This window comes from Schistocerca gregaria, chromosome 4 (assembly GCF_023897955.1).
Source record: "Schistocerca gregaria isolate iqSchGreg1 chromosome 4, iqSchGreg1.2, whole genome shotgun sequence".
NCBI classification, from domain to species: domain Eukaryota; kingdom Metazoa; phylum Arthropoda; class Insecta; order Orthoptera; family Acrididae; genus Schistocerca; species Schistocerca gregaria.
Window position 1 is genome coordinate 575,734,974 of NC_064923.1, and position 16,759 is coordinate 575,751,732.

At 44.9% G+C, this 16,759-nt stretch overlaps 1 protein-coding gene across 6 annotated transcripts in view; it reads right to left on the minus strand.

Moving 5' to 3' along the window:
* Positions 1-16,759, minus strand: part of LOC126267421 (probable cytochrome P450 301a1, mitochondrial) — a 114,134-nt gene that overhangs the window by 82,041 nt on the left and 15,334 nt on the right. For 3 of the 6 annotated variants that reach the window (XM_049972669.1, XM_049972672.1, XM_049972671.1), the window contains exon 2: positions 7,960-8,224. The exons of 1 other annotated variant lie outside the window; for it this stretch is intronic. In XM_049972669.1, coding sequence (XP_049828626.1) covers positions 7,960-8,158 — 199 coding nt within the window. In that variant the 5' untranslated portion in view covers positions 8,159-8,224. The remainder of the gene's footprint in view (positions 1-7,959; positions 8,225-16,759) is intronic. 2 more of the 6 variants (XM_049972673.1, XM_049972670.1) reach the window with 1 other exon arrangement.

Here is a 16,759-nt window from a genome sequence, read left to right on the forward strand (position 1 = left end):
AAAAATTTAACTGTTGTATTGCTATAAAGTACTTGATTGCCGTTAGCGGCGTGTTTAAAAGGCTGTTTATTGCCGTACTGCTAGTTTCTGTAAGATACGAATAAAACATTTGTGAAAATCTCAATTCGACAGTAGACTACTAGATATTTGGCCCCGTTTCCCAACTTGTGGTGTGGTGTGGCTTGTAGTAACCGTAACCACTGCGTGTGTCAACATACTACTCCTTTTTTTTTGGCTACATTAAGGGCAAGGTGTACAGCATTAAGGGCAAGGTGTACAGCAATAACCCCGAAGCTGAAAACAGACATTCAGGAGGTCATTGATGTTCTGACACTTCAGCAGGTCAGGCAGAATCTCGTTAGTCGTCTGCGCCACATCATAACAAATGATGGCAGGGATATCGAACATGTCATAACCTAAATGCGAGTATCTGTTACATGTTGGATAAGGTGAGTGAACGCCGTAGTTTGTAACTAATTTACGTTCTTTTTCATGTAGTTCAATAATTATCAACCTGTATCTCTTATCGTGGGGACAGGTCGGAGCACTGATCTCAGTCCACGTGTCTTCAGTACACTTCATATTTTGTTAGCAGTTGCTCCATAGTATGGAAGGAATGCAGCCGGCTTGGCCACTTCTGCCACTTCAAGAGACGCCTTTCGTCGGTGCCACCTGAATGCTATTGCAGTTCTTCCCTTGTTGTAACCATTCTCCATGAAAGTGTATTTGAAACGCTGAAATTCAGGCTCTAGGTGGTCGTCGTCAGAAACAATATTTTACCTGTGTCCTAACATTTTCAGGACCGCTTTCTTGTGTACAGGGTGGTGAAAATTGTTGTGTAAGTTCCGGTCAGTGTGGATAAATTTGCTGCCTTCCGCTCAACTAAAACATCCAACAACGGAAGCTTGCAATGCTTCTCCATCTCGACAGTAAATTTATTAAATTTATGTAAGGGTGGACACTGTTCATGTGATCAACGAATTGTTGCAGCCCCAGCAGCCAAGTGATTTTAACTTCTGATGACGAGGGCGGAGATAGCTATAGAAAGCTCGAATATTTTATTCGAACTGGTGCGGCTTGTAAACCGAGAAGATTCTGTTAAAACTTTTTTCCTTCATCACCTAGCAAATGGAGTCGGCGAGCAAAAGTTTCGTAAAAGTTTGAAATTATGTTTCAAGTTTGTTGCAAGTCAATACGTGCTCTCATTTCCAGATACTGGAGGAATATAGTTTTGATATTTGCCTCAAGACATATACAGGACATGGTTTGTAAGTGTAAATGCTAGTTTTTTACGTGTATCAATGTTTATGACGTCATATCTGATCAAGTAAGTGTCGTAGAGTAATATAATTCTGCAGGTACATTCATTGGGATATGTGCAAACAGTTTGCAAAATACATTGCGCATACAGTTAGTAGGAAAGAATTAATAAATTGAAACGTCAGGTCCGATGCGGCAGTTTTATTGCATGAACAGTGAAAATATAGTAAGCGATGCACTTTTTTCCTTTCGTTTTATGGGCGTATCGGCGAGAAAATGTGTCGCAAAGGTCCGAAATTATGTTGAAAGTCGCTAAGTGCTCTCATTCTAAATTACCGGCGGAATATAGGCCTATCAGCGCTACGGACTGCTAAACAAAGGGGCCTGGTTTCGATTTCCGGCCGATTCGGAGATATTCTCCGCTCGGGGACTGGGTGTTGAGTTGTCCTTATATAGGTATAGGCATAAATGACATTACTAATTATATGGCTGAATGGATATATATACACTCCTGGAAATGGAAAAAAGAACACATTGACACCGGTGTGTCAGACCCACCATACTTGCTCCGGACACTGCGAGAGGGCTGTACAAGCAATGATCACACGCACGGCACAGCGGACACACCAGGAACCGCGGTGTTGGCCGTCGAATGGCGCTAGCTGCGCAGCATTTGTGCACCGCCGCCGTCAGTGTCAGCCAGTTTGCCGTGGCATACGGAGCTCCATCGCAGTCTTTAATACTGGTAGCATGCCGCGACAGCGTGGACGTGAACCGTATGTGCAGTTGACGGACTTTGAGCGAGGGTGTATAGTGGGCTTGCTGGAGGCCGGGTGGACGTACCGCCGAATTGCTCAACACGTGGGGCGTGAGGTCTCCACAGTACATCGATGTTGTCACAAGTGGTCGGCGGAAGGTACACGTTCCCGTCGACCTGGGACCAGACCGCAGCGACGCACGGATGCACGCCAAGACCGTAGGATACTACGCAGTGCACCGCCACTTCCCAGCAAATTAGGGACACTGTTGCTCCTGGGGTATCGGCGAGGACCATTCGCAACCGTCTCCATGAAGCTGGGCTACGGTCCCGCACACCGTTAGGCCGTCTTCCGCTCACGCCCCAACATCGTGCAGCCCGCCTCCAGTGGTGTCGCGACAGGCGTGAATGGAGGGACGAATGGAGACGTGTCGTCTTCAGCGATGAGAGTCGCTTCTGCCTTGGTGCCTATGATGGTCGTATGCGTGTTTGGCGCCGTGCAGGTGAGCGCCACAATCAGGACTGCATACGACCGAGGCACACAGGGCCAACACCCGGCATCATGGTGTGGGGAGCGATCTCCTACACTGGCCGTACACCTCTGGTGATCGTCGAGGGGACACTGAATAGTGCACGGTACATCCAAACCGTCATCGAACCCATCGTTCTACCATTCCTAGACCGGCAAGGGAACTTGCTGTTCCAACAGGACAATGCACGTCCGCATGTATCCCGTGCCACCCAACGTGCTCTAGAAGGTGTAAGTCAACTACCCTGGCGAGCAAGATCTCCGGATCTGTCCCCCATTGAGCATGTTAGGGACTGGATGAAGCGTCGTCTCACGCGGTCTGCACGTCAAGCACGAACGCTGGTCCAACTGAGGTGCCAGGTGGAAATGGCATGGCAAGCCGTTCCACAGGACTACATCCAGCATCTCTACGATCGTCTCCATGGGCGAATAGGAGCCTGCATTGCTGCGAAAGGTGGATATACACTGTACTAGTGCCGACATTGTGCGTGCTCTGTTGCCTGTGTCTATGTGCCTGTGGTTCTGTCAGTGTGATCATGTGATGTATCTGACCCCAGGAATGTGTCAATAAAGTTTCCGCTTCCTGGGACAATGAATTCACGGTGTTCTTATTTCAATTTCCAGGAATATATATATATATATATATATATATATATATATATATGTGTGTGTGTGTGTGTGTGTGTGTGTTTTTTTTTTCCGAGCTGTGTGTTACGCTGCTTCAGTACATGCCGTATGTAGTTTATAACAGTAACACTTGTCTTACTGCGTTGAGCCATTCATATATGATTATAAGTCTTAATTAAGAGGGCTATTCGGAAAGAAACGAACGATAGGTCGCGAAATGGTAGTCGTCGATCCGACTTAGACCTTTGTTGTACCAACTTTCCAATACCCTCGTTATAGCAGGCAGCCGCCAGTGCTTTCCGCCAATTCTCTACATTGGCCTACAGCTCGTTGTCTGTGCCAAAATGTTGTCTCCATAGTCAGCGGTTCATGTGAGCAGAGATGAAACTCAGAGGGGGACAATAACTGGCGGTATTGTGGGTAATCAAACATTTCGAACTGTAAACGATGCAGCAGCATCTTCATTACCCCTGCAGAATGCGGCTGAGAATTGTTTTGAAGAAGAAAACACGTGACAGTTATGTAATGTTGGCTGCCTTGCTTCAGACGAAATTTCTTACCAGGCCTTCGTACTTGGTGGGATACACTGTTGTTCTAGGTGTCTTTATGTGCTCCCTGTGCGCTCAGAACTAAAAAGAACGACGTAACGCGATCGACGGGCATACTGGAGGCACTGCCCAACACACCTGTGCAAAGTCCGCCCCTGGTAGCTGAGTTGTCAGGCCGACGGGATATCACACCTAACGGCCAGGGTTCGCAGCGGACTGGGTGTTGTGTTGTCCTTATCATCATTATTTCATCCCCACCGACCGAAGCGGCGTCGACTCGAAAGACTTGCACCAGGCGAATAGTCTGCCTGACGGGAGGCCCTAGCCACACGGCGTTTGTGCCTGTGCAACACTTCATCGGATTTTCACTGTGATTTCCATTCGCGACCGATCGTTCCTTACTTTCCGAATTAAGAGGTAGTAGATTATGTCAGCATTTTAAATTGATCATGTTTATATTAAATACTGAAAATCAAATTTTTGTTGCCCCAGAAAGCCATTATAGGCATCCTGCAACTTGGTTCGGGTTCCGTGTCCCGGATTAGTCGCTTACACATCCATTAATAATGGTGTTGTGTATGCAGCTACTGAAATCCGCTTTTTCGTCAGGATGTACGTTTCCTTTTATTCCGTTGAGATACCGCCTGTAGCAGGAGTATGCGCTCCGTTTCTTGCTTGCAGTGCGGATGTGCTGTCTACATGCACATTTCACTAGAAGTTGTCTCTTTCAGACTGGTGTTGCACATAAAACATAAAACTGTGACACCGCAAAAAGTGAATGCAACAAGGCTGATAGCGTTCTCTACTGGTTAGGCAGTACTACCAGACGCTTCGAATTTCGTGGCGTGTGCAGAGTCTTTGAAGTGTCATCAACCGCCCCACATAAGCCTTACCCGTGATGCCTTGTGTCCCGGTTTTTCCGCACTGCTAACAATTCCAAATATAATGCGTATCACGTCATAAGCGGTCAAGTACATTAATGTTCTGAATTGGGATTCTGAAAGTATCGATGACGGAAACTAAGAAAGCTAGAAAACGGTGCACCAGGAGTTCGCAATCATCCGATGATCTAAAGAGACGCCTAAGCGCATTTACTGATATGTAGTTCCTAAAACACTCAGCCGCTGTTTACTATTAAGACAAAGTCTACGTCTTACTGGAAGTGTTTCACCTACCTCGCCCCACCCCTCCCCGTCCGTCTCCATGACCACCACCCACCCACCCACCCACCCACACACACACACACAAACACACACGCTCCTTTCTTTCCCGTTCCATTCCACACCATTCGTCTGCTGACTCCTGGCCGCGACTTCCCTTGGGACGCAATTTGTCCTGTATTTCCATTCCATCGAGGTGATTCCTCATTGCGCCCGTCAACTTTTGCCTGTAGTTCAAAAAATGGTTTAAATGGCTCTGATCACGATGGGACTTAACGTCTGAGGTCACCAGTCCCCTAGAACTTAGAACTACTTAAACCTAACTAACCTAAGGACATCACACTAATCGATGCCCGAGGCAGGATTCGAACCTGCGACCGTAGCGCTTAGAACCGCTCGGCCAACCCTGGGCGGCTTGCGTTTAGTCATTTAGTTTGTAGTGAGAAACATGACACAGGAGGTGAGTAGCTTTTAGGTGTGTGCACAAAGCCCGTCGACGTACCCAGTTCATTTAACCCCTGCAAATTTTAGTCAGTTGATTGCTTTAAATGTGATTATTTTAGTTCTTAGCCTTTGTCTCATCGTTTTCATAATCGTAACGACTTTCTCATTTGCGTTTACATTTTTCTTCCTATGACTTTCTTTTCGTCTAGAACCCCCTGTGTCGCTTATAACGTGTAACCTAGTGCCAACCAGGACCGATCATAGACTGATATCGCGTCGACTTGTGTAACCAGTGTGACCTTTCTTTCCGCTAACAGACTAAAATGAGAAACTACATTTTACTTTTAGTGCTGAAACTGAACTTTCGCTGTCTTGAGTTTGCTCTTAGATGTCAGCTTTAAAAACTGAACAAAGCGAACGCTATTAATAGTTCTGCCGTAGACTGTTCATAACCGTTTTCTTGGATAAATTACACATCACAATGTTCTGCCCGCCGGCAGCTGCTTCCAGCATTGCTCCGCGTTACACGTAACAGCACTTCTGCAGTATTATGGGGGGGGGGGGGGAGAATTACTTGCTGTGTTTCCGTTTCGCGTTTAACCGAGCGACAGCCGATGTAACACTGTAGCGGCAATTGACAGCCATCAACTAGCAAGAAATTTTAATAGGGCTAACCGAGTGGTGCCATTGAGACCTGGCATGGCACTGACAGTCGCCCTCCTGAACCAATTCACAAGCAGCAGTATTGTGGACCGATAAACCGCAGTCTGGATAGGGTACGCTAGTATGAGAAATAATGCTGTCTTCTCACATACAACCACTTTCTTTATCCACAGATCATAGTTGCCATAATTTCTACTTAATGTGCGCAGTCTCGCTGAAATGCTGATCATTTGAGTATTAAGTGATTTAGTATACTCCACATAAATTTCACGTTGATTGAATGTTGCCTTCGTGGAGCTGAAATTTTAATATATAGTAGGATACACATAAGCCGTTTGGAAAGGGCGTGGTATGGAAATGATGGAAGATGACAGACCAAGCTGTTGGAAAAGGTAAGTAGTGTGAGGATAAAATAGATCCTGACATGGAGAAAGGAGAAGAATGTTAAAAGTTGGCAGGCTGGGGAGCTCCATGGGCGGATTTTGTGGTCAGGTAGGATGAAGTTGTTAAGGTTTCATTGTGGGGAGTGAAAGGGATGGGACGATGGCGTGGTTACTGTCAAGTTTGCATGAAGTGTAGGAATTCCAGGTGCATTCAGTGTGTGAGATAGAATTAAAATAAGCTTCATCCACGAATCATTCATGGCCAAGAGAAATTTACTAGATAGGTCTTAATTTGGGGAAGAAATTTTTGAGAACATACGTCTGAAACCCAGAACTATATAGTAGTCAGACATGGACTGTAGGAAAACCGGAACAGAAGAGAACCGAAGCATTTGAGAATTGTTGAAAGTTTGGACTGATAAGGAAAGGAATGAGAAGGCTTTCCACAGAATCGGCAAGGAAAGGAACATGCGGAAAACACTGACAAGAAGTTGAGACAGGAGGATAGGACAAGTGTTAAGACTTCCATGGTACTAGAGGGAGCTGTAGACGGTAAAAGATACAGAGGACAACAGAGATTGGTATACATCCAGCAAATAGTTGAGGAGGTAGTTTGCAATTCCTACTCTGGAATGAAAAGTTTAGCACGGGAGAAGAATTCTTGGTGGGCACTGCAACAAACGACTCACAATGCTGATGAAAAAATTGGTCTCAAGATGGGCAGAAGAAAGATGTGAAAAGTCAGACCGAATAAATGGCATCAGAGTACGTGGTACGTGGGACAAACTTTTGGTGTAGTGGAAATTCAAGCGACATTGGCATGAGAGAGAATAAACTTTGTAGAAGATGAGTATGGTGGAGGAATGTAATCCTAGTATTCAGATAGCTTGTAATATTAGTCTATTATATATGGTTTTTTATATGATTAGTAAAAGGAGTTACTAGTTTATAATCAGGATTAGTCTGAGGTGTTTTGATACATTAGTTAAGTGGATAGGATGATTGTAAATGGTGTGGTATTATTCTTTGAGCAGAAGATGCAGACGATTTGTCCTGTAGTTTTTAGTTCGGTTAATTATGAGGCAACGCAAGTCCCACCAGGAGGCAAACTGCTTGATATAGAGCCAAAGGGCCAGTGACGGTTCTGGAAGGTGGAATATGGAGTCATCAGTGTACAGGCTGAGGATAGGTTTCAGGCATATCAGAAGAGGATATAAATGAGAAGATAAGAGACTGATCTTTTGGAACACCTGCAATATGATGGCAGGTAAATGAACGAATGCTGGTTATGGGTACATGCGATAGAATGGTGGATAGAAAGGATGCAATAATGTGAACATACTTTACTGGAAGTGTGTATGACTGAGGGTTGAAATAGAGATTGAAGTACTATTATTTCCTGCCCTGTTATCTCTATTATGGGGGCATCCCTAGTAGCCTCAAAGTTGAAAAGATTTGTCAATGTTATGAAGACTAAGATGTAGGCGGTATGGTCCAAGTACTGTTAAACAGATTGTTGGATTAGCTGCCATGTAGAAGAGGAGACGTTGTCTCCTCACAAGGTAGAGAGAACGGACCCTGCCCTTACCTGATGGCATCAGGAATCTCCAGGTGTTTCCTATGATAGGCAGTGGTTTGGGCCCTGGCATTTCCTCAAAAGGTTTCGCCCTCAGCCATTCCTCCGTAGGTTCCTCCATAGTTCCCTTCACTGCCGCAGCCGCTGTGGCGCGGCCTCTGCTCAGCGCTACCGCCAGTTGCTGGCTGCACCGTGAACTTGCTGACAACATGGCCGCCGTTGATCCAGTCTGCAGCAAGCGTCAGAATCAACACGTGCCCAGTCGCTTTGTTGCTGCCTGCCAACGACTAAACAAAATTTTACTACTTCTTTCGTGTTACTAATTCTGCTTTAAGATCGCAGTTACATCAAGCATAAGACGGGTAGATAATCGATCGGTAACCTATTTCATTTATGTGTCAAAACTATAGCAGTGCCATTAACAATAATGTTTAGAGAATATATGAAAACAGTTGTAACATATCAATGAACTACGTTAAGCGTGAATTTACGGATGCAATACTGAGAGCAAAGTGTGAGATAAATGGGTGAGTGGATGTGTGTGCCATTGCTTGACTTGGTGCATCTATTAAGATTGACTCGCCATTATGGCCAGAGACAGAGTGCTGGAAAAGAAAGTACTTTCTTTAGACATACAATTATTTTGATACGTTAGTATAGGGTTCAAAGACCAGATTTGTATTTTAAGACATGTCAATGCTTTAAGACAGCTGAACTTTTTACCTGATTTGCAATGTTATGTGATGTCATGATAAATTTGAAAACTTTAAGTTTTATGAGAAATCCTGTTTAATTTGTATATACTGTGAAAGAGGAAGTACATCTGAAAAGCTTTGTTTTATTACATTGAGTCCTAGAGACAGCATTCATTGCACAAGGTTGTCAGATCATTTCAACGCAACAGACCATTTAAAACTTTGGAGTAAGATTTTCGCACAGGAATCATATGGACTTCATGAGAAAACTTGTTAAAATTACATGCTTCAGCTTATTCTCCCGAGAGGGGGAGGGAGGGGGGGCAGTTACTCTGTGAAGCCTATCCTCTGTTAGCAACTGAAGACATAGTGTCTGTATATGATTCCGCGATCATTTATTTTTAGCACTTTTATTTTCACAAGTCCGTCTTGAGTATATAATTTCTTTACACTTTATGACCGGTTTCGGCTTATCGCCATTTTGAGATCGTTAAAATATTCTGATACAAATCATCGTCAAGTTAAACATTCATTTATATCAGAATATTTTAACGAGCTGAAGATGGCGATAAGCCGAAACCGGTCATAAAGTGTAAAGAAATTGTGATCACGAAGGATTTGTGAAAATAAGTCCTATCCTGTCTGCTGTGCCGCTTATCGGAGTTATATTTATCGGATTTTTCGATCAGCTTGATGAAAGGTAAGTAGTCACGTTGTGTGTTTATTATTGCAGAGGAATGTCACTTGCGTCATTTTAATGAAACTGTATTGAAAGTGTCATACTTTGACTCCATAATCCTACAATAATAACCGAAAGTTTGGTCATGCTATTAAAAGATATACAGCTTTCGGGTAAAGGCGTCGATGCAGGAAAACTGGCTATCTCAGCAGTGATCTCAGGCCACTTTTGTGTTGGGGGAAACGTAAAATTACCAGCCGAAAGAAGGACTCTGGGGAGGTACTTCCAACAAGCACTTTAAAGGTGCGGCAGAAGCGACAAACACAGAGCGAAGAAAAAGAAAAAGAGAAACAGAAAGTAGCTGAAGAGAAGACAGAAAAAAAAACCTTCCGCACCGACCGAGCGAGGTGGCGCTGTGGTTAGCACACTGGACTCGCATTCGAAAGGACGACGGTTAAATCCCGCGTCCGGCCATCCTGATTTAGGTTTTCCGTGATTTCCCTAGATCACTCCAGGCGAATGTCGGGATGGTTCCTTCCCTAACCCGAGCTTGTGCTCCGTCTCTAATGACCTCGTTGTCGACGGAACATTAAACACCAATATCCTCCTCCTCCTTGCGAACCGCAGGAAACCCAACCCTAGAAGAATTTTTGTCAACAAGGCTGAAATCACAGAGTGCATGTACTGTGAAGAAAAGCCTTCAGATTCGAGACTGGACGAGCACTGGATTTAGTACCAACTGTACTCTCTCTAGGCTCATGATGTCTGCACAGGATTTGAGGGACAAAGTTTGATTTCCATTTAAGAAACCTGTAATTCGAATCATGTTTCACAATATACTACATTGAGTTATTTGTTAAAACAGTTTTTCTATTTCTTATTTTTGGAATTAAAGCCAAATGGCCACTTAGCCCCCTTATGTCCGACAAAGTGACTATATGCCACTTTTTGAAAGCTGAATTGTTTTAAGTATTTTATTTCCTCGTAAGATGATTAAATTATTCTATAGTAATCAATACACAAGGAATGAATGACATTAGCTGCCAGTGGGAGTTGATTTAAATCTATGGGGAAAGTTGAAAATTCCTGCCGAACCAGGATTCAAACCCATGTCTTCTGCTTATTAGGCAGCACTGACCATTGCGCCATCCAGTCATAGTGGCCATATTGGTTAGCACGACTACTGTCAGACCCACATTCCCAACTTATCCACACAGTATTAACGTAGTAACCCATACCTATTATCCTCTCTACTCCTGGAATACTACCGATTCCAATAAGAGTTCAAACGTGGTGTACATCGGCACTGAAGTGATCAGTTGGTCGTCCTCATTTTAATTATATGTGATGTCTCTTCTTTCAGACATCTGTGAAAGAACGGACACCACACATATATTCTATATGTTTCAGTAGTTGTAGATTATAATCACTGGTGCATCTGCATTTCTGCCTATTGCTAATCAGCTTAAAATATGTGAATACCTTAACCTGGCCACTTTGCCCGGCTCTCCCCTACTTTGCTTATAGACAGCTCATGCCTTATCCAGTGTCGCATTCCACTCGTAAACAACTTGTAATTTTCCTCATTATTATACTCTGTAAATAATTTGTGCCATACTTAGTAGTATACGCCATTTGTAAACATATACTGCCTCATCCAGAATTGTACTCCGCTTGTAAACGGTTCATGTTTTCCATGTTGTTGTACCACATCTGAAAACAACTTGTGCTTTCGCTTGGACTGTACTTCACTTGTAAACAACTTGTGCTGCCTCCAGTATTGTGCTCTGCCTGCAAACAGCTTGTGCCTTCCCTGTTACTGTGTGTGGCTATCAGATGTGCAGCTTCAACACTAGTACACTCAGCTTACCCAGTGATAAAGTCTAACTCCATGGAACTAAATTCCTAAGGCTTAGTAGGTCTAAATATTGCTGATCAATAATGCCAAATGAAAGAACTATAGGCGCAGATGTTGCACATATAATATCCACTTGTTGGATAAATGATACACCTTCACTGGAGTTTCGTGAGACAGAGAAATAGTAGTTCGAACAAAAGAAACGTAGACAAAACAGTCACTAGAGAAGGAATGATATATAGCAGTTAGGTAAGGGCTGCGAAGAAGACACGTGAGCAAGAAATACATTCAGTAGGGACGAGCATGTCGCGATGCTCATGCAGAGTTGCAAGATGTCGGGCCTTCACTGGCCTGTCGCATTCCATTTCTTTTTTTTTTTTTTTTCAGTTTGACACCCACTCGAAATGTTCTCGGTGAGGCTGGTTTGTGTAAGGCCACGGAATAACGTGTGATCGGATAATGAGAACTCTAATTTCCTTTGCTCTTATTAAATTATTGGGGTGGTGGCATTGGTTTATTCTCTATATTTACGGCTGTGGGTGCTTGAGGTAACTCTCCGCGCAGCGGTGCGCTTACAAGGGTCACCTCAGATGAGGCACTGCGTTCCTGGAACGACCTGGCACTGTGAATAGCGAGTCGCCGACAAAGGCAGCCTTTCGCGTACCTACCTCGGCACGCCTTTGTATCTGGTGGTATGGAGATTACACACACACACAGTCGGCATAAGTTAGAGACGACGAGCTGGCCCCTCGCAGAATTGCTTTACTACCGAGAACAATCAGCCAGCCCCGGTTCGGCGCCTGGTAGTTGTATTTTGGGGGCAGCTTTCTCAGACTTAGATGTCTGACTCTGCAGGAGCGGCGTCCACTCCCACACGCCGTGTTCGCTTTTCTCGGGTGCAGTTCTCACGCGTCAGTCTTTCCGCACGCGCCTTAAAAGACGCAAGTTGATTGGAGTTGATTGGCTGACGTAAAAGCATGTCGCTAAAATTTGGCTGCAAGGTCCGCCATGGTGCAGCATTGTTCGTGCCGTTTTGGCGGGATTGTCTGTGGCGAACTGCACGAAATCATTGGGGTACGATTCCGTGCAGAAATGCAACTGGAAGTATCGAAGCGTGGAGGAGATATGGCGCACTCATTTTCTATGTAGGTGCACAGAGCGGAGTTTTTCAGTGAGTCTCATCTGGGCTGCAAGAGAGAAAGAGGTCGTGGGAGTCACCTAAGTCTCCTCTGGTCCACCAGGGGACGAGGTAGAGGTTGTGATGTAACAAAATAAGAGTGATGTTGTTATTCAATGGAAATGTTGGAATTTGAGATTTCACTTACTGTTTTATCAATCATAATTGACGTAAGAATCATGGATTGACCACTGTCATAAAATATTGCATTATAAAATTTGAATAGCCTTTACTTGCAGTTTCGCGTGGCTTGAAGCAGTCACAGCTAGCGTGCTATTGATTAAGAAATTGTATTATCTTCTTTCTAATTACTTCCTGATCGCAGATGCGATCATACCCGGTCGTGAAGTTATTCTTATGACAAAACAATTTCCTATGGGACCAGAAAATTCTTAAAGACGCAAAAACAACTATAACATCACACAAAAGGGAAATTGAATATTGAAGCTGATGCAAGAAGACGATCAAACAGTTTTTTTGTCAGTGTAACACGAGCGTTGGACTGCTGATCTTGGTGTCTGTAATCTTAGCAAAACGCATAATTAAAATGAAAATAATACTGAAGAGATGATAGGAATGATCACTGCTAAATGATCCAATATTTCCAGAGCAAATATTTATTATAATTAAATCATATATCGTACCTTAAGCTTAGTACTGCAATGACGGTAGATTTTTATGTCCGTTTAATGTCCATTGAGCGCTCTTTTATATAGCTATTGTCCTCTTGAGTCGCTCGTGCGTCGTCACGATAAGTTATAAGTTCTTCTTTTCACTCTTCACTCATACTTAGACGGAACACGTTTTTATTTATTTAGTAAAAAAATATCAGACCGCCACAAATCTGCGTCCGCCTTACTTAAGAAAAACAATACAAGTGTTTAGCGCTCAAGGCTTCATTTCTTCTCCAGCGAACAAAATAGTGAAGGATCGCATATCTATCCGTACTCTTCTGTTTATGTTGCCGCCCAAAGACGACGAATTACATCATTTAGGAAATTCCACCGTCGCTATGCGACGCCTTATTATATACATTAATCATTCTTTACGACACAAGTATCTGCCTTCTGGCTGAAAGTGTTAACTATTTGCTGTTTTAATGAAGCCAAAAATAACGAATATCACAAGGTGTAATTAGAAGTGATCACTATATCGTTGGAATGGACAGAGGTTGATAGATTTCATTTGGAATCAACGGTCGGGAGTGTTTACTTGCTAAGCTATCCCGCGTTTCATTGGGTCACGATTGCAGGCGGTGATCTTCATGGAGGTCAGCATTCCTGAGGACAGCATGCAGTACAACCCTGTGGAGAAAGCTGCCTACCACCAGCCGATCTCACAGTTGGAAAGTATTCACTGTATTCTGACGTACTGGAATGAGATTTTCACTCTGCAGCGGAGTGTGCGCTGATATGAAACCTCCTGGAAGGTAGGAGACGAGGTACTGGCAGAAGTAAAGTTGTGAGGACGGGGCGTGAGCGTGAGTCGTGCTTGGGTAGCTCATTCAGTAGAGCACTTGCCCGCGGAAGGCAAAGGTTCCGAGTTCGAGTCTCGGTCCGGCGCACAGTTTTAATCTGCCAGGAAGTTTCTATTCTGACGTACTCATTGCTTCGCTCCCGTGGCAGACACACTTTAATCTGCCAGGAAGTTTCTATTCTGACGTACTCATTGCTTCGCTGCCGTGGCAGACACACTTGCATGTGGGTTTCTAAGACGAGTTACTCTATTTGATCACTATTGTGTGATAGAATAGATGTTTATTCTCTTGGCAGATTTGCACACACTCATAGCAGAACGCTATGACCACCTGCCACATAGCCGGTACAGACAACAGCGACGACCCGTCATGACATGGAAGCAATGAGGCCTTGGTAGGTCGCTGGAGGGACTCGGCACGCTATCTGCACACAAAAGTCCTCTAATTTGCGTAAATTACTGGGGGATGGCGAAGGGAGGTCGGGGGGAGGGGCGATGACCTTCGATGCCACATTCAATCACATTCGGTACCAGAAGTGTTCAAATCTGGCGAGCCAGAGGTCAGTACATCAATCGCCATTATGTTCCTCGAACCAGTCCATCACACTCCTGGCCTTGTGAAATGGCGCATTATCTTGCTGAAAAATGCCACTGCTTTCGAGAAACGTGATCATCATGAAGGAATGTACGTGGTTTGCAACCAGTGTACGATACTCCTTGGCCGTCACCGAGTCTTGCATGAGCTCCAATGGACCCATGGATGTCCACGTGAACATTTCTACAGAGCATAATGGAGTCGCCGTCAGCTTGTCTCCGTCCCGCAGTACAGGTGTGAAGGAAGCTGTACCCCTGGAAGACGATGGATACGCGCCCTCTTATCGGGGTGGTGAAGAACATATCGGAATTCATTAAACAGTGCAACGCTCTGCCACTGCGCCAGTGTCCAGTTCCGATGGTCACGTGCCCCTTTCTGTCGTAGTTGCCGACGTCGTGGTGTTATCATTGCCACATGCATGGATCATCGTCGAATGCAGAGGCTCATTATTAGGAGCGTCCGGTGCGCTGTGTGTTTGGATGCACTTGTACTCAGAAGAGCTTTAAAGTCTGATGTAAATTCAGCGATAGTTCGTCGCCTGTTCTCTTTTACCAGTCTGCCAAGCCTACGACGTCCGACATCCGTGGCTTCCCAGTGCCACGATTTCACCTCGGCTTCGGCACGTGTTAAAGACACACACCACAGCACACCTCGAACACCTTACAAGTCGTGCAGTTTCCGAAATGATGATCGCGCCGAGCTTCCGGGCCATCGCAATCTGCCCTCGGTGAAACTCAGACAGATCGGGCGCATTCCGCATTCTACATACGGAGAGCACGCTCACTGATATTGCATGCGCCGTGCTTGGGTCTGACTGGTAGTCACTTCCTGCCAGGTGACGCTGCTGTCTCCTGTACAAGTTGGTGTCGATATCAGGTGTGGTCTTAATGTTCTGGCTGACCATTGTATACCGCTGGACTCAAGTTTTACTTAGCCAACAGTTCATTCGGTTACACCCATATGCTTGTAGTTTGTATTTACAGGGTGTTTCAAAAATTACCGGTATATTTGAAACGGCAATACAAACTAAACGAGCAGCGATAGAAATACACCGTTTGTTGCAATATGCTTGGGACGACAGTACACTTTCAGGCAGACAAACTTTCGAAATTACAGTGGTTACAATTGTCAACAACAGATGGCGCTGCGGTCTGGGAAACACTATAGTACGATATTTTCCACATATTCACCATGCGTAGCAATAATATGGCGTAGTCTCAGAATGAAATTACCCGAAACCTTTGACAACGTGTCTGGCGGAATGGCTTCACATGTAGATGAGATGTACTGCTTCAGCTGTTCAATTGTTTCTGGATTCTGGCGGTACACCTGGTCTTTCAAGTGTCCCCACAGAAAGAAGTCACAGGGGTTCATGTCTGGCGAGTAGGGAGGCCACTCCACGCCCCCTCCTGTATGTTTCGGATAGACCAAAGCAATCACACGATAATCGAAATATTCATTCAGGAAATTAAAGACGTCGGCCGTGCGATGTGGCCGGGCACCATCTTGCATAAACTACGAGGTGTTCGCAGTGTCGTCTAAGGCAGTTTGAACCGCCACAAATTCACGAAGAATGTCCAGATAGCGTGATGCAGTAATCGTTTCGGATCTGAACAATGGGCCAATGATTCCTTTGGAAGAAATGGCGGCCCAGACCAGTATTTTTGAGGATCCAGAGACGATGGGACTGCAACATGGGGCTTTTCGGTTCCCCATATGCGCCAGTTCTGTTTATTGACGAAGCCATCCAGGTAAAAATAAGCTTCGTCAGTAAACCAAATGCTGCCCACATGCATATCGCCGTCATCAGTCCTGTGCACTATATCGTTAGCGAATGTTTCTCGTGCAGCAATGGTAGCGGCGCTGAGGGGTTGCCGCATTTGAATTTTGTATGGATAGAGGTTTAAACTCTGGCGCATGAGACGATACGTGGACGTTGGCGTCATTTGGACCGCAGCTGCAACACGGCGAACGGAAACCCGAGGCCGCTGTTGGATCACCTGCTGCACTAGCTGCGTGTTGCCCTCTGTGGTTGCCGTACGTGGTCGCCCTGCCTTTCCAGCACGTTCATCCGTCACGTTCCCAGTCCGTTGAAATTTTTCAAACAGATCCTTTATTGTATCGCTTTTCGGTCCTTTGGTTACATTAAAGCTCCGTTGAAAACTTCGTTTTGTTGCAACAACACTGTGTTCTAGGCAGTGGAATTCCAACACCAGAAAAATCCTATGTTCTAAGGAATAAACCATGTTGTCCACAGCACACTTGCACGTTGTGAACAGCACACGCTTACAGCAGAAAGACGACGTACAGAATGGCGCACCCACAGACTGCG